Source organism: Tachyglossus aculeatus, chromosome 16 (genome assembly GCF_015852505.1).
Source record: "Tachyglossus aculeatus isolate mTacAcu1 chromosome 16, mTacAcu1.pri, whole genome shotgun sequence".
NCBI classification, from domain to species: domain Eukaryota; kingdom Metazoa; phylum Chordata; class Mammalia; order Monotremata; family Tachyglossidae; genus Tachyglossus; species Tachyglossus aculeatus.
In genome coordinates, this window is record NC_052081.1 from 43,432,206 (window position 1) to 43,459,871 (window position 27,666).

A 27,666-nucleotide genomic window follows, 5' to 3' on the forward strand; every position below is an offset into this window, starting at 1 on the left:
TGAAGTCTGGTGAGACGCCCCATTAGCCCCAGCGAGAGAGACTCTGCCCCCACAGTCTTCTGAGGAAGGAGATGAACAGTGAGAGTAATCTGTTTTAGCAGTTCCGCTTCATCCAAACCTCACAAGCCCCCATCCCACTCCTGCTTCTCCCAGCATGCTGTGGTGATAGTTACTTAATAATCAATTGTATTTATCGAGCGCTTACTATGTGCAAAGCACTGTAGAAGTGCTTGGGAGAGCACAGTATAACAGAATTAGCAGATACATTCCCTGCCCATAATGAGCTTACAGTTTAGAGGGGGAAGCAGACATTAATATGAATTATTAAGGATGATAACAGAATTAAGTTCTTGCTATATGTCAAGCACAGTTCTAAGCACTGAGGCAGATATGGGTTAATCAGGTTGGACACAGTCCCTGTCCCATATGGAGGCTCGCAATCTGAGGCTTAGATTTTGTAGGGTGAATCGTTAGTGACTGTTTCACTTCCTCCACTGCAGAAGTTACATTTTTAGAAAGTGCGGACTTGGTAATTATCCACTATGTCATTCGGCCCTCTGGCTGAGGTCCCAGGGGGCTTAGTTCGTTGACATCTGCCCTCTCCTTGTCCCACAAAGGTGGTAGAGGGGTCGGAACCAAACAGAATTGGAGTGGACTCCTCTATTCCGGTTCAGGTGTAGCCATGGCTTTTTAAAAAAATGGTATTTGTTAAGCACTTACTTTGTGCCAGACACTGTTCTAAGCTCAGGGGTAGATACAAGCTAATCAGGTTGGACATAGTCCATGACCCCATGTGGGGCTCAAAGTCTTAATCTCCATTTTACAGATGAGGGAACGGAGACACAAAGAAGTTAAATAACTTGCCCAAGGTCACACAGCAGACCAGTGGAGGAGCCGGGATTACAACCCATGACCTTCTGACTCCCGGCCCCGTGCTCTGTCTATGGAGCCTACGGACTCCCATTAGTTTAGTGACTCCGTCAAGTCTCCTTTCGTCTTACTTTACCCCAACACCCTTTTTCTAAAAAAACACCCTTTTTAGAGTTAAACAGGAATAACCAACCGATCTTAGGAAAGCTAGCGTACTGAATTTGAAGAGCTCTCCAAAACCCTCAAATGGTGCAAAATAAATGTTTTTTCCTGGGAATGAAGGGTGAAGCAGCTTTGGGCAAGAGATAAGAAGGTTTCCCAGACCATCGCCCAGGAACGGTTCCTGCTCACGTTCACAGGAGGTGTTATCTATTTCTCACACAGTAATTTGTACCAGGAAGTAGCAGAGCTCTGCTAAATTGGAGTGGGTATGATTGGGCAAGTCAACTTCCGAGTTGAGGCAAATAAGTCTTGTTTGCCTCCCATGCGGGCGGCCACAACTGAGAACCATCGACTTTTCTTCCCCAGAGAACTGGTTGCTCTACAAGAGGAGTCTGGGAATTCTCAAAGCCCAACCCCTTCCCTCACATGTCTCTTGGAAAGCCGGAATCAGTCACACTTTTGGTCTTCCAAGAGAACTTTGAGATTCAGGTACCCAACTGAGACCAGCATAGGTGACCCCCCTGAACTGGCCACAAGAGAATACCAACATAAGAAGCCAGGGCACATTTGGGGTGATCTTAGAGAAAACCTGGCTTTTCCATAATAGCAATTTCATGTGGCGAGAAGGGGCAGACTTCATTTGTACCCTAAGACCAGGCCCTATGTCAGATATGTGTAGTTGGGATATATGCAGGAGCTCTCTTTTTTTTTTTCTATTGCCATTTTGCTTTAATAGCTTTTTTGATAGCATCCACCCTGTGTGCTAGTTTCTGTGCAGAACATTAGAAAAATGATTTTTTTTCTTCCAAAGCTTATGGAATAAACTTTCCGCAACAATAGTATTTGAGATACACTAGGAAATATAAAGGAACAATTTGAGAATGGCTGAGGTCAGAGACAGTCTGAGGTATGACTTGTTTGAGGAAAAAAAGTGATTGTCAGGCCTCTCCTTGTAGTCACTTTAAAGCAGCATGGCCTAGTGGAAAGAGCATGGGTCTGGGTGTTAGAGGACCTGGGTTCTAACTCTGGCTCCGCCATGTACCTGCTGTACAGACTTGGGGCAAGTCACTTAATTTCTCTATGCCTCAGTTCCCTCCTCTGCAAAATGAGGATTCAATACCTGTTCTCCCTCTTACTTAGACTGTGAGTCTCATGTGGGACCTGATCATCTCGTATCTACTCCAGAACTTAGGATAGTGCTTGGCACCTATTAAGCGCTTAAAAACAGCAATATCATTATTATTATACTTAAGGAGTGACTTGTTGCTTTAATTTTAACGTTGTTCCTTCATGACTTTAGCACCGGGATTGGGAAAGGCATTTATTTGGTGAGTTGCATGGAAAGGGTCTAGTTTTCCCATTTGAAAATAAACTTCTTTTAGAGTGAGTGCCCAAGTCACCTGCATCTACTTTTGGTCATCCTTGGTACAAGGGCCCAGCACTGGTCCTTGGCCCAGACGGAGCTTAGTTGAGGTTTTTGGCTAAGGGATCTAGCAATGCTTGGGTTCAGGCTTAACCAGCTGTCTTCCTGTAATGCCCATTGAGGAGCTGAATAAAAGTACATGGAATTGTTCCAAACAAAGGGGATATTGGGGCTGAATGCTCATCCACAATTAACTCGGACCTGGAGTTTTGCTAAGTGTCTTCTAGAACTAAAACACCTTGCGTGCTCAGTGTCCTTTTTGGCGTTTTCATTTCTGACCACTTCAATTCAACTACTCCCAGCTCTGTATTTTGGAAGGCTAGCGGTAGACCCCTGCGATGTATAGCCACCATATTGACACTGTTCCCCTTCCCAATCTCTCTCTCTCCCCTACTCTTCTAGACCTTGTATTTCCCCACAAGCTCTTTGGACCCAGTTTCAGAGATGGCAGTCTCCTCCTCAATGGAGCATTCCAATGATGAGCAAAATCCAACTCTGGCTATAGGTACTCGTCGCCATAAGCTTGTCCTGATAATCAATTCCTGATAGGTCTCAGTGCCTACCTTTGTTTGGCAGGAGCTTGCCTGTAGATCCTTGAGTCCCACTGTCTCGTGACTGCCTGAGAGAATCTTAACTGTGTTTCTTGCTGTTTTTTAACAGTAAGTAATTCGGTTCTCAGAAGAAGAGATTTCTTATCGGTTCAGTCAATTGTATTAAGGGCTTACTGTGTGCAGTGTGCTGTACTAAGAGCTTGGGTGAGTACAGTATAACAATAAACAGACACATTCTCTGTCCACAACGAGCTTACAGTCTAGAGAGGGAGACAGATTCCCTTCTCCGCCTTCTGGCGCAGTGTCTCTTGGGGCGTTCTCTAGTTTGAAAAGCAGCATGGCCTAGTGGAAAGAGAGCGAGCCTGGGAGTCAGAAGACCTGGGTTCTAATCCCTGGCTCTGCCACTTTTCTGCCATGTGACCTTGGGCATGTCACTTCTCTGTGTCTGTTTTCCCATCTGTAAAATGGGAATTCAATCTCTGTTCTCCCTCCTGCTTAGAATGTGAGCGCCACTGGGACAGGGACTGTGTACAACCTAATTATCTTGTACCTACTCCAGCACTTAGTACAGTGCTTGGGACATAGTAAGCACTTAACAAATACCACAATTACTATTATTTTCATGGCATCTATTGAGAGCACTGCAGCTGCTTCGAATCCCCTGTTCTGCCTGAAACCAAAGCTGATGATGCAGACTGTAGCAGTACACTCACTTCCTGTGACATTGAGAACAGGGTTTCCAAGCAGGAACCAGGTTCTGTGGAGCTTAATCTTATCAGCTTTCCAAAAACCAAATGTGGAGTAGATTTTGTTTTTCAGCAAAAATATTAAAAGGGGCATTTTCTGTGTGGAGGAGAATGGGGAGGCAGGCTCTCACCCGCTCTCATTCTTTGGTCCATCATAGCCTTTTTCTGTTAGGAGGCCAGAGAAAACTATATTCTCCCTTTCAGACTGCCCAGTGGCCATTTGCAGCTTTTAATCCTTCTAATGGTGGGACACAGCATCAGAGTGGGTCATCTAATGTTCTCTGCCTACACGCTAAACCCACAGAAATGGCTCACTAGTTTGGCCTCCTGTGTTCTGGTTGCCTTCAGCTGTCTCTTTCATAGAGCAGCAGTTAATGCTTTCTTTAGGTACCCCTCTTCATCCTTTCCTCTTCCCTCCTGGTTTGAAGCCTCCTGACATACTCTATTGGAAAATGGCTTGATAAAGTCTTTAGCATCAAATTTAAAAGTGCAAAAAAAATTGACCTGAAATATATAATATGGATTGCTGGGTTTGTTCCTTTGGTTCCTTAGCATCGTTTTTAATAAGGTACGTGGACATCATAACATTTTACAGTGCAGTAGTTAATGCAACTGATTTCTCCTGGGTGCTTCTTCAGACATCGCAAAGCTGCCGGAATCCTCAGAATAGAAATAGGAAGGAAATGACTCCCAATTTTGGCAGATTGGGGGGGTGTGGGGGGGTGCTTTTTAAAAAAAACTATAACCATATGTTGAGCAGCAGGGGTGTGTTTCAGATTTGAGGAAGTTGCAAGTTAAACACCAGAGTACCCAGAACACACACACTCTCTCTCTCTCTCTGTCTGTCTGTCTGTCTCTCTCTCTCAAACCACAGTTGCTCAAGAAGACACAATTGGGCTCTGTGTGCTGGTTTTGAATTTGAATAACTTAGCTACGGTCTCCATGGCGGAGAAAGATATGGGTAACCAGAGGTGAGCAGCATTTTAAGTATAAAGGAGGTCAAGGTGGAGCTGATTTGAAGGGTAAATTGCTGCAGAAAAGTGAGACCCAATTCCATCTTCCTGCCCCCGAATCCTGATTCAGGGTGTCTAGAAACTGAAGCAATAGATTACAAGCAACTGAATCAACAATCCCATCGCTATATGTGAGGTACAAATATGGCCCATTTCCATTAGATTTGCTCATGCAATTTTTTTAAAAAGATGGGTGGTTACCATAGGAACCACCTCACAGAATGGTATTTATGTTGATTGTGAAATATAGGAAGCCCCTGGAAACCCATGTATCAACCAGTTGTGTGAGCATTGGTAGAAAAGCAACTTTATTTTTTTGGTGTTTAGGTTGACATGCCTAAGCTGAGAGCCAAGTAGATTGGCATCATTTCAACAATGATAGATACCCGAATGCTTTGCAGATATCAAGGTGCTCAAGAGAAACGTAACTTAAAGCTTGGCTGTGTAGCTCATCAGGAAGGAAAGTGCTTGGATGTTGGTCTTGGCTTTGATGTGTGAACCTTGGGCAAGGTGCCCCACTCTGCTTTGCCTTCACTGGAAGGAAGGAGATAAACCATTCAGGAAATGACTTGAGCCTCCCAGAAGAAAGGCCTTGGCTGAGTAAGCAGAGGGAGATGCTAGTGCATGGTGACATGGACGAGTTATTGGTGACAACTAACTACTTCCTGGGCCAACATCAAACCTTGGCTATGTTTTGGTTGGGGCGTTCCTTGAATTTTTTTTTTTTAACCACTGCCTCCTGTCAGTAACTCTAGGGGCTTTCCAAGACATCATGCAAATGTCAGATGCAGAACAATGTGAAGAAGAAAATGAATTTGAGAAATCACATTGTTCTTGGATAAATAATAATTATGGTATTTTTAAGCACTTACTGTGTGCCAGGCACTGGTTTGGATACAAGCAAATTGTGTCGGACACAGTCCCTGTCCCACATGGTACCCACAGTCTCAATCCCCATTTTACAGATGAGGTAACTGAGGAACAGAGAAATGCAGTGACTTGCCCAAGGTCACACAACAGACACGTGGCAGAGCTGAGATTAGAACCCAGGTCCTTCTGTGCTCTATCCATTAGGCCACACTGCTTCTCAATAAATCCATTCAACCTGCTGGGCTTCCTCAAAGAACCTTGGTTCCTTTTCTGTGACCTGAGCAATGTTTCCCAAATAGCTCCTTAGAAAGTGGTTGTTACCTACAGGCCTGGCATTTCCCTAGCAAGAATAGGCATCTCTGTCCCTCCTTCTGCTTAAGAGCCCGCTGCAAAAGTGCACACCTAAGCAAAGGCACACTTTAATGGGGGTCTTCAATTCTATCCTTCTCTGCAAGGAAGTACATTTATTTGATTAACATTCAGTAGGCAGGCTTAATTGTCATCTTTTGTACTTTTTGCTTTGTGCACCAACCTCTTTGGGTACTGCTGAGATTCGGTTTGAACGGGCACTGATCTTTCATGAGTTGGCCTGTTCAGGGATGACAATTTAGCAGGAAAAGCCAAGCGCTCTGTCGCAGATGTTCAAACCCTCAAGACCTGGCTTTAGGGGTGTGTTCCCAGCCCACAGCCCTTCCAGGGGTATCTCAAGGTGCTCAGGGGAAGCTGCTGCCAAAATCAAAGGGCCTTGTTTTCCCAGAAGCCACAACAAGAGCCAAGCAACTGGGTCTCCTGCTTCATCCTTCCTCTCTGCTGCTCTGGCCCCTGCTCGGGATGTAAGTTGAGAGAAGCCTGCGCCTTGTGCCACATTTAAGACAGCGGGTTTCTAGGTAACTGGGAGAATGCATTGCTTATCGGTCCATCTGTATGCGAGAAAACATAAAGACCTTTTCAGAAAACATCGACAAAGTCCCCGGTCTTGGACTTTGATGGAGATTTCCTGTATCCCAGCAGCTCAGGCAACAGAATGCGAAGAGCTTGCAGGTGTTTCCTGTATGAGAAAAACCTGGAGACTGAGACGCTTCTAGTTGCCATCTGGGCCATCCTTCATCTCCTCCTTTGTTTCACTTCTTTTCTCCAAACTCTGTTCATTCTCCAGGTTCAGCACTGCTAAGCTGAGTGCTTGATAGTGACTAAGCTTCAGGGAAGCAGCATGGCTTAGTGGAAAGAGCACAGGCTTGGGAGTCAGAGGTCATGGGTTCTAATCCCAGTTCTGCCACTTGTCTGCCACGTGACCTTGGGAAGTCACTTAACTTCTCTGTGCCTGTTACGTCATCCGTAAAATGGGGATTGAGACTGTGAGCCCCACAAGGGGACACTCTGATTACCTTGTATGTACCCCAGTGCTTAGAACAGTGCTTGGCACATAGTAAGTGCTTAACAAATACCGTAATTATTATCATTATTCAGGGTTAATCACTAGACCTGCCCGGCCAGCCTCTGAAATAATTTTCAGCATTTCAGGGCCTCCTTGTCCCTATTAGACTGGCCATGACATTTTTAAAAATAGTATTTGTAAATAGTGTTGTTTAATAGTATCTGTTAAAATAGTATTTTAATAGTATTAGTATTTGTTTAATAGTATTTGTAGTAGTATTTCTTAGCCAGACACTTGGGTACTAAGCTAATCAGGCTGGACACAGTCCATGTCCCACATGGGGCTCACAGTCTTAATCCCCATTTTACAGATGAGGTCACTGAGGCACAGAGAAGTTAAGTGACTTGCCCAAGGTCACATAGCAGACAAACAGCAGAGCTGAGATTAGAACCCAGATCCTCTGAGTCCCAGGCTCATGCTCTTTCCACTAGGCCATGCTGCTTCCTCAACAAGAAACAAGCATGATGTGCTGGAGAGTCTGAGCCTGCTCCAGAATTAGCCCTGTAGGTTTGAAAGTTGGGGGTGCACGTGACATGCAGCCTCAGAAAGAGGAAGCTGAAGTTCTCGACCAGAAGTAGCGTCAACATTGTAAAGAACTGAATGTTCCCTTGAAAAGTGAAGGGAGCAAATTCCAGCAAGAGGTCTTAATTTCTCCCTCCCGAAAGGCAGATTGCAAATTATAGGAAGTTCATCTTGTGAAATCATACTCTGTACTCTTCAGTTTACAGTAAGCTCGAGTTTGGTAGCGATGAGGGCCGCCCTCTGCCCGCCCTTCCAGGCAGACGTCCGGTACGATGGTTTTGGGTGCAAAGGGCTGCTCCGTCTGCCACGGAGAACCTTTGCTCACAGGATGCTTGGGGAGAGTGATGTCATGAGTCACAGACACTTACGTTGGTCTGTCAGTTTTGGCAGGGACATTGCCCTCTTCCAGCTGGGCTTGGCCGGAGGAATTGCCAGCCGTGAATCTTCAAGCCAAATGATTGTTTGCCCTGAGATGGTTTCATTCCTCAGTGCCTGATGAAATAATCTCCTTCCTGCCTCATGAAAGCGGCTATTTTGTTGTTGTTGTTTCCTCTCACCCCTTTTCAAAAAGGCCATGTCTCAGCAGCCAACTTTCTGTTAATTCATAAGTGTCTTCTGCGGGGTCTTTGTAGAGGAAGATGACCGAGGCCAAGATGTCTCAGGCTGACTCTGGCGAACAAAGAGTATTAAGGAGCGACTCATACAAGGACTCTAAAAGAGGGCTTTCCTTGGGTAAATTTTGGGAGGGGGCGAGACTGAAAGCCACCAAGGCAAGAAGCTGGTGGATTGCTGGGTTTGCCAGCTGAATATCCTTAGCCTGCCGTCAACTGACTTATCTTTGATTGAGACGGTGAGCCCCATGTGGGATAGGGACTGTGTCCATCCCGATTTGCTTGTATCCACCCAAGCGCGTAGAACAGTACCTGGCACATAGTAAGCGCTTAACAAATACCACAATCATTATTATTACCTTTATGTCTGTTCTCACTCTGAGGCCATTCTGGATCTGAGGAGAGAGAAGGCAAGATCATTCACCGTTGTAGGGGGCGTTAATTAGAATATCAGTTCTTTGAGGAAAGAGACCTAAATTAATGCTTTTTCAGTATGTTCCTCAACTCTTAATAGTGCTCTGCATAATAATAATCATAATAATAGGGATATTAAGTACTTACACTTACTATACTTATATTTGTTATATTATATCTATAATTCTATTTTGATGCTATTGATACCTGTCTCCTTGTTTTGTCTTGTTGCCTGTCTCCCCCTTCTAGACTGTGAGCCCATTTTTGGGTAGCGATTGTCTCTATCTGTTGCTGAATTGTACTTTCCAAGTGCTTAGTACAGTGCTTTGCACACAGTAAGTGCTCAATAAATATGATTGAATGAATTGAGAATAGAGAATAGAGAAGCAGCGTGGCTCGGTGGAAAGAGCCCGGGCTTGGGAGCCAGAGGTCATGGGTTCTAATCCCGGCTCTGCCACTTGTCTGTTGTGTGACTTTGGGCAAGTCACTTCACTTCTCTGGGCCTCACTGACCTCATCTGTAAAAGAGGGATTAAGACGTGAGCCCCGCGTGGGACAGTCTGATCACTTTGTATCCAAGGTTCAGTGCTTGGTCCCCTTCTGTTCTCAATCTACACGCACTCCCTTGGTGACCTCATTCGCTCCCATGGCTTCAACTATCATCTCTACGCTGATGACACCCAGATCTACATCTCTGCCCCTGCTCTCTCCCCCTCTCTCCAGGCTCGCATCTCCTCCTGCCTTCAGGACATCTCCATCTGGATGTCTGCCCGCCACCTAAAGCTCAACATGTCGAAGACTCAACTCCTTGTCTTCCCTCCCAAACCTTGTCCTCTCCCTGACTTTCCCATCTCCGTTGACGGCACTACCATCCTTCCCGTCTCACAAGCCCGCAACCTTGGTGTCATCCTCGACTCCGCTCTCTCATTCATCCCTCACATCCAAGCCGTCACCAAAACCTGCCGGTCTCAGCTCCGCAACATTGCCAAGATCCGCCCTTTCCTCTCCATCCATACCGCTACCCTGCTCGTTCAAGCTCTCATCCTATCCCGTCTGGACTACTGCATCAGCCTTCTCTCTGATCTCCCATCCTCGTGTCTCTCTCCACTTCAATCCATACTTCATTTTGCTGCCCGGATTATCTTTGTCCAGAAACGGTCTGGACATATTACTCCCCTCCTCAAAAATCTCCAGTGGCTACCAGTCAATCTGCGCATCAAGCAGAAACTCCTCACCCTGGGCTTCAAGGCTGTCCATCACCTTGCCCCCTCCTACCTCACCTCCCTTCTCTCCTTCTCCAGCCCAGCCCGCACCCTCCGCTCCTCCGCCGCTAATCTCCTCACAGTACCTCGTTCTCGCCTGTCCCGCCATCAACCCCCGGCCCACATCATCCCCCGGGCCTGGAATGCCCTCCCTCTGCCCATCCGCCACGCTAGCTCTCTTCCTCCCTTCAAGGCCCTACAGAGAGCTGACCTCCTCCAGGAGGCCTACCCAGACTGAGCCCCTTCCTTCCTCTCCCCCTCGTCCCCCTCTCCATCCCCCCATCTTACCTCCTTCCCTTCCCCATAGCACCTGTATATATGAATATATGTTTGTACATATTTATTACTCTATTTATTTATTTATTTTACTTGTACATAGCTATTCTATTTATTTTATTTTGTTAGTATGTTTGGTTTTGTTCTCTGTCTCCCCCTTTTAGACTGTGAGCCCCCTGTTGGGTAGGGACTGTCTCTATATGTTGCCAATTTGTACTTCCCAAGCGCTTAGTACAGTGCTCTGCACATAGTAAGTGCTCAATAAATACGATTGTTGATGATGATGATGATGATGAATTGAATGATTGAATACTAAACGCTGGGGTAGATACAAGATAATCTGATCGGACACAGGCCCTGTCCCACACAGGACTCACAGGGGGGAGGGAGGATGGAAATAAAGCCCTAGTTTCCAGGTGAGGAAACTGAAGCCCAGAGAAGTGAAGTGACTTGCCCAAGGCTACAGCAAGTGGGTGGCAAAGCTGGGATTAGAATCCAAGTCCTCTACCTCCCAGGCCCCAGCTCTTTCCCCTAGGCCACGCTGCTTCTCTAAGGAAAGCACCCAGAAAATATTTCTGCTGTTGCTCGTGAACTGTTACCCGCTCTTGAGATCAAGAGAAGGGAAAGGCTGCAGTTAAAATTCTGGCTTTTAAATCCTCTCCCTACCACTATCAGCCTGTTCAGTGTATCCCCAATCAATCAATCGTATTTATTGAACACTTACTGTGTGCAGAGCACTGTACTAAGTGCTTGGGAAGTACAAGTTGGCAACATAACAAAACAAAATGCATCCCCAGTGTATGCATTTATATGGAAACATGCAAAGAGCCAGATAGTTTTATCTCTCCTGTTGGGGATTATTCCTAAAAGCAAATATCCCGCTTTGGCTGGATCAGTTAATCCAGAGCACATATTAGAGGCATATAATGTGCACTGTGTTGTAGCAGGGAGAAAACACGGCCATTGATGCTGACAGCACGCTGATTCCGGAACCCTGCTACTTTGGCAACATTGGCCAACCCATCATGGAAGAATTCACATTGGGTCTTCTCTGTACATTTCAAGAAGCACTAAACCCTGATCAGCCACCCTCAGGATATTCTCCCCGTTGTCTGTAAGCTCATCATGGACAGGGATCTTGTCTATCAACTCTATTGTATTGCACTCTCCCAAGTGCTTAATGCGTTGCTCTATGCACTAGTGTTCAATAAATACCATGGACCTTCTCATCAAAAAGAAACTTCTCACCACTTAATCACCTTGCCCCCTCCTACCTCACCTTGCTACTCTCCTGCTACAGCCCAGCCCACTCACTTCACTCTAATGCCAACATACCCACTGTATCTCATCCTCATCTATCTCACCGCCAACCTCTTGCCTACATGGGGCCTCTGGCCTAGAATACTGTCCCTCCTCACATCCAACAGATAAGTGCTCTCCTCACCTTCAAAACCTTATTAAAGGCACATCTCCTCTAAGAGGCCTTCCCTAACTAAGCCTTCTTTTCCTTTTCTTCTCACCTTCCTTCTGCTTCGCCCTGACTTGCTCCCTTTATTCATCCCCTCTCCCAGCCCCACAACATTTATGCAAATACCTGTAATGTATTTATATTAATGTCTGCCTCCCCTCTAGACTGTGGGTAGGGAATGTGTGTGTTAAATTGTACTCTCCCAAGCACTCAGTACAGTGGTCTGCAGGCACTAAGTGCTCAGTAAATACGACTGACTGATTGAAAAGTGAGTTATCATGTTGTAGCTTGGATTTATGGGATTTTTGGAAATGAGATTTAAAGGGCTTCTGTGACAAGCGGCAATAGTCTTGCCCCATCTTTACCACCAGTTTACCTGCCTAAAGCAGCTTCCTTCTCTCCACCTCCAACCCCCATTGATTTGAGGTCCCTCTCCTTGTTCTGGCTCCTATTTTTGCCTTTTTTTTTTCGTCTTCTACTCTTTCACCAATATGGACTCAAAGATATGAAACGTCTAGTGTGCTTTGTTGTTTAATAGCAGTATGAAAGATTTGAAACCCCACTCCTTTTCTCTCCGTTCCCCAGAACCTAATCGTCTTCTAGGTTAATAGCTAATTGCTTTGTGGGTTTAGTTTCTTTAGGGCAAAAACCCTTCCAAACTAGTGTTTGGGGAATTCTCCCATCTTCTTCACGTACACCTCTAGCGGGGGCTGCCTCTGCTCATTGTGGAATGCCCAAGGGGAGGACCATAGGTAAAGGGGGTAAAGGGTGGAAGGATGTCTCTTCTTATTATTTTTATGGTATTTGTTAAATGCTTACTGTGTGGCAAACACTGTTTTAAATACTGGAGTTGATACAAGTTAATCAGGCCAGATACAGTCCCTGCCCCTAATGGGGTTCCCAGTTAAGTAGGAGGGAGAACAGGTATGAATCCTCACTTTGCAGTTGAGGAAACTGAGGTATGGAGAAGCTAAATGACTTGCCCAAGCAGGCAAGTGGTAGAGCCAGGATTAGAACCCAGGTTCTCTGGCTCCTAGGCCTGGGCTTTATCCGCTAGGCCACGCTGCTTCCCAAAGACATTTCCCATGTTTTTGAACTGTCCACTGCTGCTGTCATTACCAGAAAGAATAGGCCTATTGGGTCCCCTTTGGGGCCTAATTTCTGTCTGTGGTGGGGTTGTTTTGGTCTATAATTTTCTCTATTTCCTAAAGGATTTTTAATTCCTCTAAGTGGCTGACATTCTTCTACGTTGTATTTCCTAACTCTGTTTATATAGTCCATTTCCTTGGGGGTGGATGCATTTCAGTGCCGAATGGAAACAAAAATCCTGCTAGACAGACAGAATGGAAAAATCTCCTTGCAGAGCAAATGCGTGATTGAGCCAGGCAATCCATCGACCTCCTGCTTCCCTAAAAATATTTGCAGAAGTTCAGAGCTCTTGTTTACAACTGATTAGGGTGGGAGGAACAATGTCTTAGGCTCTTGCCCTTAGAGAGAAATAATAGTAGTCAAAATATTTATTGAAGGCCTACTGAATTCAGTAGACTGGGCAAAGTGCATCGGGAAGTAGAACAGATGCAATCAATTGTATTTATTGAGCCCTTACTGTGTGCAGAGCACTGTACTAAGCACTTGGGAAAGTACATTATAACAGAGTTGGTAGACACATTTCTTGTCCACAAGCTTACAGGCAAGAGAGGGGAGACAAACATTAACATAAATACATTACAGATATGTAGGTAAGTGCTGTGGGGCTGAGGGAGGGGTGAATGAAAGGTGCAGATCTAAGCACAGGATATATTTCTTGCCCACGAGAAGCTTCCCCTCTAATGGAGGAGCCTAATCAATGGGTTTATTGAATACTTTCTGTGTTCAGAGCACTGTACTAAGCCTTTGGAAAAAATGCAATGTAATACCGTTATAATGCAGTCGGTAGATTCAACCCCTGCCCATAAGGAGCTTACAGTCTAAAGGGGGAACAAAACAGTAAAATAAATTACAGATGGGGGAAATAGTAGATTTTAGGAATAGGCACATTAAGTACTGTGAGGCTAGGTGAGTATCAAAGTGCTTGGTAAACTCAGGCTCTGGGAAGATGGACAATGAGACTTTATCTTCCATCCCAAACTGAACCACCTCAGTGGGCTAGGCCTTATCTTTGTAAGCCACCCAGGAAGGGAAAGACTGGGAGAAAAATTGAGGCTGTAGGAAACGAAAATGGACTTTGACAAGAAACCCCTGCTGATCCTTCTCTCTCCACCCCTGTTCCTGCATATGGTTAAAGGACTGACTGAGCTCCAAGGAGTAATCTAATCAATTAATCAATCAGAGGTACTTAGTGAGCATATTGAGTGCTTACTGTGTGCAGAGCACTGTAGTAAGGACTTGAGAGAGTACAATACAACAGAGTTGGTAGATACATTCCCTGCCCACAACGAGCTTACAGTGTAGATTTTCATTGTTTTCCCCTCACAAAAAGCCATGCTCCCTGGTGAATCCAGCCCGCTTCAATCGGCGATTAGTGCCTTTCAACAGCTCAAAGCCTGCTCAAAGTAGTTGATCTGGTCCCCTTGTCACTTCATCTTTATTTTTTTTTAATGGTATTTGTTAAGCACTTACTATGTGCCAGGGACTGTTCTAAACACTGGAGTAAATACAAAGTTGGGGCTCATGGTCTTAATCCCCCTTTATTACAGATGAGGGGACTGAAGCACAGAGAAGTGAATTTCTATTCAATCGTATTCATTGAGCACTTACCATGTGCAAAGCACTGTACCAAGAGCTTGGGAGAGTACAATATAACAACAAACAGACACATTCCTGCCCACAACAAGCTCACAATCTAGAGAAGTTACTTGCCCAAGGTCACATAGCTGACAAGTGATGGAGCTTGGATTAGAACCACGGGCCTCTGATTCCCAGGCCCATGCTGTATCCAGTAGGCCACACTGCTTCTCACTTTTCTTTCACTTGTCCAGCCTAACCATGATGGAACAACTGGCAATCCAGGTAGCCACTGCTCAGACGGTCTGTTTTCTGCTCTTTTTCCTTTCTGTGAAATTATTTCCCAGGAAAGATTCCACCTACCTTTCCAATTGTTCTGCATTTCAGAACTACAGTTGGAATTCTTTTGGCACCCAGCACCGACCTGGGATATCTGAAAGGGGAGCATCTGACATTTAGCTGTCCTCCCTCTTTCTGATTTTTTTTTTCCTCTAAGCGGCTCCTTTTGTTCCTTGCTATCGTTCACATCTCCGAGGGCGGCAGCTGCCCTGAGCCCAGGGGTGGCGGGGGCCGAGGGAGGGAGAGTGGAAGGAGGGGCCTGAGGCACCCACTGGCAGTGTCTTCTGCAGGATTCAGAGTTAAATAGTCATTTAGAAAGGTTCCAGTAGCAGCAAATTTATTTTGCTAATTAAAAATATCCAACCGTACAGCTTCCCAGCCAAAATCAGTATTTTCCTCCTAAGTGGGTCCAGGTATGAAGGAGTTAATGCAGAGACTTCAGGTCTGGAAGGTGTAGATTCACCTACAGTTTTATGGGTAATATAACTTCCAAATCTTAGTCATTTCTCTCCATTATAGTGTAGCTTCCAGTGTGCAAAGGTCACTTTTGTCAGGATTTCTCCTCCTTTTCTATCTTTCACCCTCAAATTGCCCCACACCATTGTGTAATGGGGTTTCTTCCACTTCCCCTGCTTCTGTATATTGTAAGCTCATAGAAGGCATAGAATATATATATATATATCTATGATATTCGTCAAGCCCTTACTATGTGTTAGGCACTGTACTAAGGTCTGGGTTAGGCTAATACAGGCTAATCAGGTTGGACACAGTCCATGTCCCATGTGGTGCTCACAGTCTTAGTCCTGTTTTTACAGATGAGGGTCAGAGAAGTGAAGTGACTTGCCCAAAATCACACAGCAGACAAGTGATTGTGTGGGGATTAGAACCCTGGTCCTTCTGACTTCTGACTGTTTTATTATACTCTCCTAAGTGCTTAGTACAGTACTCTGCATAGAGTAAGCGCTCAATTAGTAACCATTAATTGATTCTGACTTCTTCCTCCCCCAACCCCTTTTTGTGCAGGGTGTATTGTGTATCTTGGAGAATGCAAATGTTTCCTTGTGACCAAAAAATAATGCTTCCTAAAGAAAAATTCCCATGAAACCCAATTAAAGGAGAGTGGAGGTATTAGAATGATTTTTTTTAGTCCTGCCTGATTTATGTGGGGCTAAAGACTCTGCTAAGTTGTTTGATTGTGTTAAGACTATCAAGATCTGTTTGAAAGTGTGGGTATCACTGAAAGCGGTGGACTTAATTAAAATTTCATTCAAATTGTACAGGAAGCAAGCCACATTGCATTCATTGATAAAAGAGGACTCTCACCTTTTGGCTAATCTACTGTCAGAGCTCTCTGTGAGCTTTGTATGGCTGGAGTATGCTTCTGGAAGCAAGGGGAGGCTGGGATTTCTCCCTCTCAATCATGAGTCTTGCCTGCCAAGGTCGATGTCTGACTCTTCCTCTCTCTTCATAATTATGACCAATACATCTTGGACTGAAGAGTAAAATTCTCCTAAATGTCATCTAGGATATCTGATTCCCAATCCCTGCCCTCTGTCTGAATTCAGTCAATATTTATTGATAGAGGAGATAATCCTGATTCTGGGATGGGTCCTCGGGCTGGCATTTTTCCCCCACCCACTCACCCACCTCGCTTGCCAGTTTTCTGGGCAGTCTGGGTTTCATGGGCTTCAGCCAGTCATCAGGAGTTAGGGAAGTTGGTCTGGGTGCTTTCTTTCCTTCTCCAGACTTTACCTTTAGCATCTCTCCTGAAGTTTGACCTCTCTTGGTGTACAGCATTTGGTCTTACATCAGCACAGGTGGGACAGAGGAGAGTCTCATGACCATCAAGGGTAAGTCTGTCCCAGTTGGTCTTGGCTTCTGTGGCTCGTGGACATCTCTTGTCCAGTCATTCATATTTATTGAGTGCTTACCTTGTGAAGAGCACTGAACCAAGCACTCAAGAGCCTACAATACTACAATAAACAGTCACATTCCCTGCCCACAATCTAAAGGTTAGAGGAAGCTACCCTGAAACCATACATGCTTCCCCCAGCTTTGAAGAATGATGGTGGCTTCTCTGCTCCCTGCCTCAATTCACTGAATCAATTAATGGTATTTATTGAGTGCTTACTCTGTGCTGAGCACTGTACTGTGCACTTGGGAGAGTACAATTCAACAATTAGCAGACCCTTTCCCTGTCCAGAAAGAGCTTACTGTCTACATGTAGCCTGAACTGCTGACCCCGCAATGGGACTAGAAGGTGGGGGATGAGGAGCCCCATAGTAGTAATAGTAACAGCATTTGTTGGACACCCATTTGGTGCAGTGGACTGTAATCATTACATGGGAGATAAGGAATAACCAAGTGACACATCAGAACATGAACTGTAACAGGGGAAACAGACATTAAAAATATTGACAACTAGAGTGGTCAAAAGAAATAATTTGAGTGGACATTTTATGCATAAGTACTAAGGAGGGCATGGATTGAACCTGCTGCCTTCTGACTGGCTAGAAGGCCTGTTGTAACCCAATCACAGCTAGAAAAGTTTTGGCCTCTTCTAGAATTTTCCTCCATCCTCCACCAGTGTTAGAGCCTTAAAATCAGGGGCCTTTGGACTCCTATCCCAGAGATACAAACATCATTTCTGCCTCCACTACTTGTTACTCAGTTTTAACTGTCTTGTCTCCCCCGTTTGAGTTCAAACTCCATGAAGTGAGTGACTGTGTCTCTTCCCCCCCCCGCCCCGCCCCCCGACTGTAAGCTCCTCGTGGGCAAGGTTCGTGTCCTCTAACTCCATTGTAGTGTATTTTCCCAAGCGCTTAGTATAGTATCCTAAACACAATAAGCACTTAATAAATGCCAAAGCGCTTGACACATGGTAATTGCTTAACAAATGCCACTATTATTATCATTATGAAAGCTAGACTTACTAAATTTCACCCAGCCTTCTCTTAAATGAAGTAGTATTTGGCGGGGGTTAAAAGTGTGTTTATTTTGAGGCTGTCTCCTCCTGTTTTCAACAGGTTAATGATTTCTGTCTTTCCAGACTGTTGCCTAGTGATTGGGCCAAGGTAATCAGACTTAGTCTTCCTGCTGTCATAGGGGCAAAAATGCCTGGAATATTTCTGGGAAGAGATCCAGGGACAGGGCTAGGCTGTAATGGACCAGCTCATGTGTAAGCCTCTTGTGGGCAGGGAGTGTGTCTTGTGTTTTCTGCTGAATCTTTCAAGCATTCAGTACAGTGCCCCACACTCAGTAAATAGCGTGACTGCTACAAGGATATACTCTGTTTGAAATGGCCTCCTTAATCTGGCCCCAAGGCTTAGCCAGGAACTTGCCTGTGGTTCAGGTTGCCCAGTTGAGTGACTCAGGAGGAATTAGTGAGCTTCTGATATGTATTTCTTAGTGTAGGGTAGACCAGAAAGGAGCACAGCTCCGTCTCCAGTGGGAAATCACTCTCTTTCTGCCCTATTTTCATATTCCTGTAACCTATATCTTACCAAGACTTCTCAGAGGGGAGTTGGCACCTTAAAACAATCCACCACACCCCCACCAGACTCTAATTCCCAAACTCCACTCTCCCCCAGCCTTATTTATTGAAACCCAATCCACCCATGTTTTGAAACACCACCTCCACTGGTCCTAAAATAAGCAGTCTGTATAATTCCTGGATTTTCATCCTCCTGCCCTAATGTTAGATCTGAAAACCAGTGGGCCTTTGGACCAATATCCCTGAGATGAAATCTAAAGAGGCGGAGTGGATTAGTGAGGAGGCCCACATCTCAGATCCAGTCCAGCCTCCTTGGACAAATCAGTTAACCACTTTGGACCTCGGTTTCCATGGCTGTAAAATGGGAATAACATTGTGAACCCTATGGGAGACAGGGACTGCTTCTAGTTTGATAACCTCGAATCTACCAGTGCTTAATAAATGCCATTATCATTATTCTCACCTAGCGATGGGTTCATTCATTGGAACCCGTCTTGATCCTTCTTGAATCTCTGCCTGGGTCACAGTGGCATTTTTGAAAGGATTGTGTCCACAGAAGCGAAGAGGCATGAGATGGCTGTTATTAATTATTACTATTGGTCACATTTTTAAGTGCTTACAGTGAGCAAAGTGCTGTACTCAGTTCTGAAGTAAATACGTGTAAATCAGCTAAGTCACAGTCTCTGGCCCATATAAGGTGTGAATCAGGAGTTTGTAAGCTAGATGTGCTGAACAATAAAAGTATAATCCGGTCCACAAGAAGACCCATAGTTTTTACCTGACAGTGGGCAGCAATATGAGGGCTTTAGGCTGCAGGAAGAGAGCCCCCCCTGGTGGTGGGAAAGAAGTTTGGGCGTCTCAACCAATCGTATTTATTGAGCGCTTACTGTGTGCAGAGCACTGTACTAAGCGCTTGGGAAGTACAAGTTGGCAACATATAGAGACAGTCCCTACCCAACAGTGGGCCCACAGTCTAGAAGGGGGAGACAAAGAACAAAACCAATCATATTAACAAAATAAAATAAATAGAATAGATATGTACAAGTAAAATAATCAATCAATCAATCAATCGTATTTATTGAGCGCTTACTATGTGCAGAGCACTGTACTAAGCGCTTGGGAAGTACAAATTGGCAACACATAGAGACAGTCCCTACCCAACAGTGGGCTTACAGTCTAAAAGGGGGAGACAGAGAACAGAACCAAACATACCAACAAAATAAAATAAATAGGATAGAAATGTACAAGTAAAATAAATAAAAAAATAGAGTAATAACTATGTACAACCATATATACATATATACAGGTGCTGTGGGGAAGGGAAGGAGGTAAGACGGGGGGTTGGAGGGGGGACGAGGGGGAGAGGAAGGAGGGGGCTCAGTCTGGGAAGGCCTCCTGGAGGAGGTGAGCTCTCAGTAGGGCCTTGAAGGGAGGAGGAGAGCTAGCTTGGTGGATGTTGGGAGGGAGGGCATTCCAGGCCAGAGGGATGATGTGGGCCGGGGGTCGACGGTGGGACAGTCGAGAACGAGGCACGGTGAGGAGATTAGCGGCAGAGGAACGGTGGGTGCGGGCTGGGCTGTAGAAGGAGAGAAGGGAGGTGAGGTAGGAGGGGGCGAAGTGATGGACAGCCTTGAAGCCGAGGGTGAGGAGTTTCTGCCTGATGCGCAGATTGATTGGTAGCCACTGGAGATTTTTGAGGAGGGGAGTAACATGCCCAGAGCGTTTGTGGACAAAGACAATCTGGACAGTGGCGTGAAGTATGGATTGAAGTGGGGAGAGACATGAGGATGGAAGATCAGAGAGGAGGCTGATGCAGTAGTCCAGACGGGATAGGATGAGAGCTTGAACGAGAAGGGTAGTCTCAGTGCTTAGGGTACCAACGAATGGTATCTGTTGACCACTTACTGTATGCAGAGCACTGTACTAAGTGCTTACCAGATTGGGTGTCTGAATCCTGCGTCTGGTCACATCCAGGTACCTCTTGAAAAGGCCACAATGCCCAACACCCCATTTTCGGTAGCTAACACCCCAGACTTGCACCAATCACTTCTCTCTCCTATCTCCTGGTGTGGCCTTCCTTCTTCCAAACTTCCATTCGCTTCATGTCGAAAAGCATGTGCAACCAAAGCCTAAAACCACAAAGTGAAAACGGTCTGTGGTCTGCTGTCCTAAACACTGCCTTTTGCCTTTGAGCCAATGGGCTGTGGCTGCTATGCTTGGGAGAATTAATTAAGTTTGGGATGTCCACCCCTTCCTCTTGGAACCTTTCAGTCCCCCCGTGACCTGGCTATGTATGGTACAATGTTACTCTCGGTCAAGGTAAGAGAGAAGACCTTTCCGCATAAAAGAAAGTGTATCCCAGCTCCACCATGTACCTGCTGTGTGGCAAGCCCTTCACTTCTCCGGGCCTCAGTTTCCTCATCTGCACAATGGGGATTAAGATTGTGAGCCCTATGTGGGACATGGACTGTGTCCAACCTGATTATCTTGTATGGAGAAGCAGTGTGGCTCAGTGGAAAGAGCATGGGCTTTGGAGTCAGAGGTCATGGGTTCAAATCCTGGATCCACCACTTGTCAGCTGTGGGACCTTGGGCAAGCCACTTAACTTCTCTGTGCCTCAGTTACCTCATCTGTAAAATGGGATTAAGATTGTGAGCCCCACGTGGGACAATCTGATCACCTTGTATCCCCCCAGAGCTTAAAACAGTGCTTTGCACATACTAAGCGCTTAACAAATACCACAATCATCATCATCATCATCATCATCATCACTTAGTACAGTGCCTAACACATAGTAAGCGCTTAACAAATACCACAATCATCATCATCATCATCACTTAGTACAGCGCCTAACACATAGTAAGCACTTAACAAGTACCACAATCATCGTCATCATCATCACTTAGTACAGTGCCTAACACATAGTAAGCGCTTAACAGATACCATTAAAAAACAAATTTCTGCTTCCCATTGGGCCTCTGGCAGCTATCCAATGAAATCGTGACTCACGCTTTCCCCAGGAGACTTGGAAGCAGGCAATGGCTGAGGATCAGGAGAAATCCCGGGCTTCTCTAGCCAACTGAAATAGGCACCTGGAGGCCACTCTGCCTCACCACAAGATTCTTAATTATTTGGCAATTTTGATTCTAATCGTCCCCATGGCAAACAAAGCAGGAAACAGCCACGCAAGTGGATTGAGATATACACACATAGCAGCATGGCCTCTTGGACTTGGGAGTCAGAAGGACCTGGGTTCTAATCCCGGCTCCACCACATGTCTGCTGTGTGACCTTGGGCAAGTCACTTCACTTCTCTGGACCTCAGTTACCTTATCTGTAAAATAATAATGATGGTATTTGTTAAGCACTTATATGTGCAAAGCACTGTTCTTAAGCGCTGGGGGAGGTACAAGGTGATCAGGTTGTCCCACGTGGGACTCACAGTCTTAATCCCCATTTTACAGATGAGGTAACTGAGGCACAGAGAAGTTAAGTGACTTGCCCAAGTCACAGAGCTGACAAGTGGCGCAGCCAGGATTAGAACCCATGACCGCTGACTCCCAAGCCCTTTCTCTTTCCATTGAGCCACGCTGCTTCTCTGACTGTGAGCCCCATGTGTCAGAGGGATTGTGTCCAACTTGATTGGCGTATATTTACCCTAGTGCTTAGAACAGTGTGTGACACATAGTAAGTGCTTAACAAATACCATCATTATTAGTGTTATTGTTGTATGTTAGGCTGAGAGAGGGAGCGGGACAGAATGGCCTGTGTTCTGCTTTGGGTTTGGATTCTACTATCGTCAATCAATAGAAAGGACCAAGCCCCGGATGGTCTGACCCAACCCATACTGCTGAGGGTCATTAGCCTATCCTCGCTCCCCTCCCCTCACCCCACTCTCCCCCCACCATCGGAAACCAAATGAGTTAATGGTTCAGGTTGGGCCTCGCCTGACGTCACCTGTTTGTTTTCCTGTGCCCACCCAGGGCCAAGATGGGCCTCTTGGAATATCGGTGTGTTCATATGCATCCGCTGTGCCGGAATCCACAGGAACTTGGGCGTCCACATATCCAGGGTGAAGTCCGTCAACCTCGACCAGTGGACACAAGAACAGATCCAGGTAACGGCACAGCCCACTTCTTCCAGGGGGGTTGGGGACGTGTGGGATGAGGTCACTGGGGCCCCCTCAGATAGGAGCAGAAAATGGGGTGTGCTTCCATCAGCATGGAAAGGTGATCTCTATTGCCCTCATTCGTGTCCAGCGTGGGAGGGAACAAGTTCCACCCAGACCCTGATCTTAAGGAAGTTGCCCCACACTGGAGCCAGGGGGAAGACTCAGCCCTACTCCCAGGTTGGGGCAAGGGAAATTCTCATGGCCTCTCTGCTTTTAGGTGAGCACTGTCCATGTCCGCAAAGTCGACCTGAGCAGCCACCGTTGTCCATTTAATGGGCAACATAACTGAGCCCCCCAAAAGTCAAGGAGCTAGACTACTTAGTCACTTTGTCCCCAAGCCTCAGTCCGGATCTTTCCCTTTTCCTCAAGACAGATGTTCTGGTCCCCTCTCCCATTTGTGAAGCTGAATCTGCACAAATTCTCCATCCCATAAAGGACAACTCCATTCAGCTCAAGTGGGCCTTGTGAAGATTCACAGATTTAGGGTAACAGGCTCTGCTCCTCCCAAGGAAGTTCCCGGGGAGTCCCAAGAGTTCTCCAACAATTTCCCCTTCCTCCAGCCTCCCCCACACCCTTTTGACGTACGTCTCCGAGATAGGAATGTCAGTTTAAATGGTATCTTTGAATTGCAGTGCATGCAGGAGATGGGAAACGGAAAAGCAAATCGATTGTATGAGGCCTACCTCCCCGAGAACTTCCGGCGACCTCAGACGGACCCGTATCCTTTCGGCTCTAATAGCCTGGGGGCATGGGGGTCTTTGGCGAAGCCATGGGGAACTCTGGAGCCAGTCTTCTTTCCGCTGCTGCTGTGGGTGTCAGGTAGGGTGGGTGTTGCTTCAAGTTTTCCATTCCAGGGGATAGAGGTCTCTCAATTCTGGTGATGGAGCTCCACTGGTTACAGTGGGTTGGTTTTTGTCATGCTGCTACCTCTGACAGTCCCTGGGTCTCTGGAGGTGCCCACTGAGGAAAGAAAAGTGAACTTATCGTGACCTGTTGCATTATGGCGATCAACAGGACCCCATAATATCACTCCATTCATGAGGGAATTGGAGTAGGTGGCTAAAGCACCATCAGCAAGATGAGAGATCTTTGATCCTCCCAGCCCAGGATGGGAGTAAGGTGTTTGGTGGAAGGGTGTCATCTAAGCATGTTACAGCCAGGGAACGGATCTGCTAATTGTGTCATATTGTACTTTCTCAAGCATGTAGTACAGTGCTTAATAGTAAGTGCTTAGTAAATACCATTGATTTTTTGATTGGTCGATTGATGGCTACGCCCCCCCCCCCCCCCCACCCCGATGCCATCCTCGTGGTTCTGGCTCGCCAGTAGAAGCAGCATGGCCTAGTGGATAGAGTACAGGACTGGGGGTTGGAAGGACCTGGGTTCTAATCCTGGCACCGCCACTTGCCTGCGGTATGACCTTGGGCAAGTCGCTTAACTTCTCTGTGCCTCAGTTACCTCATATGTAAAATGAGGATTTAGTCTGTGAGCCCCATGTAGGGCTTACACCATGTCCAATCTGATTAGCTTGTATCTACCCCAGTCTTGGTACCAGTGCCAGGCAATAGTAAGTTCTTAACAAATGCCATTAAAAAAAAAAAAGGCTGGTCTGTTCAAGCTTTGGCTATACCACAGGCACTTAAGTAGTCATAGAATGTTAGAGGCAGAAGGATCCTCCGGAGATCATTTGGTCTAGTCCCCTGTTTCCAGGCAATTGGAGTCTAAACCCACAGGAAACCAAGAGTTGTCTAATAGCAGTGGACCATGATGCCCCCCGTCTGTCAAAATCAGTTTCGAACTTCACCCCAGTACAATGAAGAAAACACCTCAAGTCTTAGCTTCCTCCACTAAGAATAGTTGTGGCTAGGGAGAAATTGTGGAAAAGAGTAATCCTTGCTAATTATCTCTTAGGAAGCAAGGGGTAGCTTGGATAAAATATTGTGTGATTGTGGAAGGTTTGTTCAGAGGACTTAGGAGGGAAGGGCAAAGAGGGCAGGGGAAAAGGTAGGTTTGGAGTTGTGGCTGATGGAGGAGAAGAGTGAAACAAACCTGAAGACTCTTCTGTGGCCGGAGGCCCCCTAATGATATCTGATTCCTGCCTACGGTGTTCTCATCAGGTCCATCCTTAACCAACTTTGCACAGAGCCGTAGAAGGTTTCATCAGAGAAAAGTATGAGAAGAAGAAATACATGGACCGAAGTCTGGATATCAATGCACTCAGGGTTGGTCTTAGCCATTGAAATGTTTTTTTATGCTAACTCTCCTCCGTTCGAGGGCCTGCTGATGGGACACCAGATGGCTTCTTTCACTTTTCGGATTTGCATCGTAAAGCTGAGTACCTTTTGAAAATGGAAACCTAAGTCTTAGCCTCTCCCAGCAGGCATCCTGCAGAATCCCTCTCTCCTTTTTCAAGGAGAGGAAGTGTTTATCGCTGCAGGGATACTTCTGAGCAAAAGGCAATGAGTGTGACTGCCATAGGTGCCCACTCCTCTAGGGGCCCCCAAACTTTTTGAGCTGGGCTTCCAGCCTCAATCTTCCCAGAATTTGGACAGGACCTGAAGAGCTTCCAGACAAAGCTGTAAAGACTCTAAATGACAACCTTCTGGCTTACTAGCTTTTTGAAGCCTGTCCCCTGCCAGTCTTCATCCCCTCTGAATTGCCCTTTTGCCCCTTTCATTCATTCATCAAAGTTATTGAGCACTTACTGTGTGCAAAGCACTGTACTAAGAGCTTGGGAGATTAATATAATAATAAACAGACACATTCCCTGCCCATAATGAGCTTACAGTCTAGAGGGGGAGACAGACATTAATACAAATACAATAAACCTTTATTCTGGACTCACATTGAAAGGTTGGCACCTTAGGTGGCCACTGCTGGAAAGGTGACCCTGGTAAAATTTTATCCAGCCTGCTGAGCTCCCCAGGAATCCAACTGATGCCCCCAACCCAGGTGGCTTCCTGGTCACTCTGAAGCATAAACACAGTTGTAATCCAGCAAGCCATGTTCATCCCTCTCCTTTGCCTTTTTAAACTCTTCAATAGAAAGAAAAGGATGACAAGTGGAAGAAGAATGGCGAGCCAGCTCTGGAGAAAAAAATAGAACCAGTTATCTTTGAGAAAGTGAAAATGGTAAGCGGGAGGGACCAAGGGTGACTAGCCCAGGCCACGTCTGCCCGGGCCGGGAGATGGGAGATCTAAGAGACTCACCCTCCACTTTGGAGCTGGGGGAGTAGTCTTCTGCAACCAGTCACCATGGCTGGCTGCCTCGTCTGGCATCCCGTCAGGTGATTGCTGCCTGATTTCCATGCATGGGGATTTGTCTGCATCGGGAATGGATGGGAAATCCTGCCCCTGTTCAGAAATCCTGCCCCTATTGAAGCATATTCCCAATAGGCCCCAAACGTCTTGTCTTTCCCCTGCCAGTCCTCCCAGAACCTTTTTGTGACCTTTTAGTGATATTACCATTAGAAGCATGAGAAGCAACGTGGCCTAATGGATGGAGCACAGGCTGGGAGTCTGAAGGACCTGGGTTCTAATCCCTCCTCTGCCTCTTGTCTGCTAATTGACTTTGGGAAAGTCACTTCACTTCTCTGTGCTTCAGTTCCCTCATCTCAGATTACAATTGTGAACCCCATGTGGGATGTGGACTGTGTCCGACCTGATTAGCCTTTTTCTACCCCAGCACCTAGTAAAGTGCCTGGCACATGGTAAGCCCTTAACAAATACCATAAAAAAAATTAAAGTATTCATCATTGCAAACAAAACACAGTGCTAGGATAGAAACAGGGGAATCAGGTCAGACCCAGTCCCTGGCACTCCCAGGACTTAAAATCGACTAGCGGGTCCTAGAAGAAGAAGCAGCCTTTACTGAGCAGTCACTGGGAGCACTGTACTGGGCGGGGTTCTTGAAGGGAAGAATTAAAAAGTAATACATTATTTGTCCTTAAATAGCTTATACTCTAGCAGGGAAGGCCATCATAAGAATACTTGTAGCTAACATGGTCAAAATAAATAATTGAGTACACCTGAGGGCTGAGAGAGTGGGTAAATAAATTCACAAATGCAAGATTTGGCTGAAGGGATATGCAGGGAAGTTAACTGGGGAAAGCATGTTGGAGGAGTCGGGATTAAACCCCAAATCAGAAAGTTCAGAACCATTTTTTATCCCACACTTAAAAAAAAAAAATCTGTCTTAAAACTGTCTCCATTCTGAAATTCATCTTTCTCCTTGGGGGCTGTTCTAGTCTCTGTCCAGCAGCCCATCTCAAACTAAGCTCTAAGTACTGATTTTTACACCCAAAAGTTTGATTTTCTTTTTTACTAAACACCAAAACTTTTCCAATAGCAAGGATTTACACGTGAAAATTGTAGGAAAAATAATTAATTCAAAGAATGGAAAAGCAAAAGAGAAACAAAAACTTCCCTAGAATTGTACTGTGGCAGTGTTCAGCTTGTTCTTTGGTAGCAAAATGAGAGGGGTCATGGACGAAACGTGAACTCATCAGTAAAACACACATGGGGTTTGAACTAGGGCGGGTATGTCCCAGGAGGGCATTCCTGCAGTGCATTATTACAGAATTAAATTTATTCTTCTTCAGCATTATCTTAAAATCGTCCTTTATTTTCACTGACATTTCCATGAATTTCCATTAATATATGTACCTCTGGGGACCCTCGAGAGTTCAGTGGAGGACTTGAAGCGGCATCTCCTGATTTCTCATTGAAAGGATTTGTCCATGCCCATTTCACAAATAAATAGCTTTCTTAACTCTTTTGACAACCATAGAGAGAGCCTATTGTGTCGAGACAGATCGCTCTCTTCACAAAGGATTTTCTTTCAGCCGTCCAGAAGATATTCTCACCTGAAGAATGAACCACCTTTAATCTCCCCCCACAAAAAAGGCTTTCATTTGTCACTGTCGGAGCCACCTGGGGCAGTGGGGAGGAGGCTGTAAGAGTTGACAGAGAGATTAGGGTGTTGGGAGACTTTGTTTCTCGGTCAGCTTTTGGGGTTCAGACTCTCTGAACCCTCCTTAGGTTGATTGAGTCTTAAGCTTCTCCTCCTTGCCTCCAAATGATCAACCTAGAGTCCTTCTCCTGGGCCCCTTTGGGGCGTCAGGTCAGCAGTCAGTCAATCAGTGATATTGTGCACAGAGCACTGTGCTAAGCACTTGGATTGGGTATTAGTGCCGTAGAGTTGGTAAACCCATTCCCTGCCCGCAGGGAGCTTACAGACTTGAGGGGGAGGCAGACATTACATTACAGATTTGTACAAGGGTACAGATCCAAATACATAGGTGACACGGAAGGGAGCGG

The 27,666-nt window shown here is 45.9% G+C and overlaps 1 protein-coding gene across 1 annotated transcript in view; it reads left to right on the top strand.

Moving 5' to 3' along the window:
• SMAP2 (small ArfGAP2) overlaps positions 1-27,666 on the top strand; it is a 38,603-nt gene that overhangs the window by 5,463 nt on the left and 5,474 nt on the right. The window contains exons 2-5 of the mRNA XM_038758307.1: positions 22,161-22,294; positions 22,981-23,066; positions 24,492-24,570; positions 25,393-25,479. Of these exons, the coding sequence (XP_038614235.1) occupies positions 22,161-22,294; positions 22,981-23,066; positions 24,492-24,570; positions 25,393-25,479 (386 nt within the window). The remainder of the gene's footprint in view (positions 1-22,160; positions 22,295-22,980; positions 23,067-24,491; positions 24,571-25,392; positions 25,480-27,666) is intronic.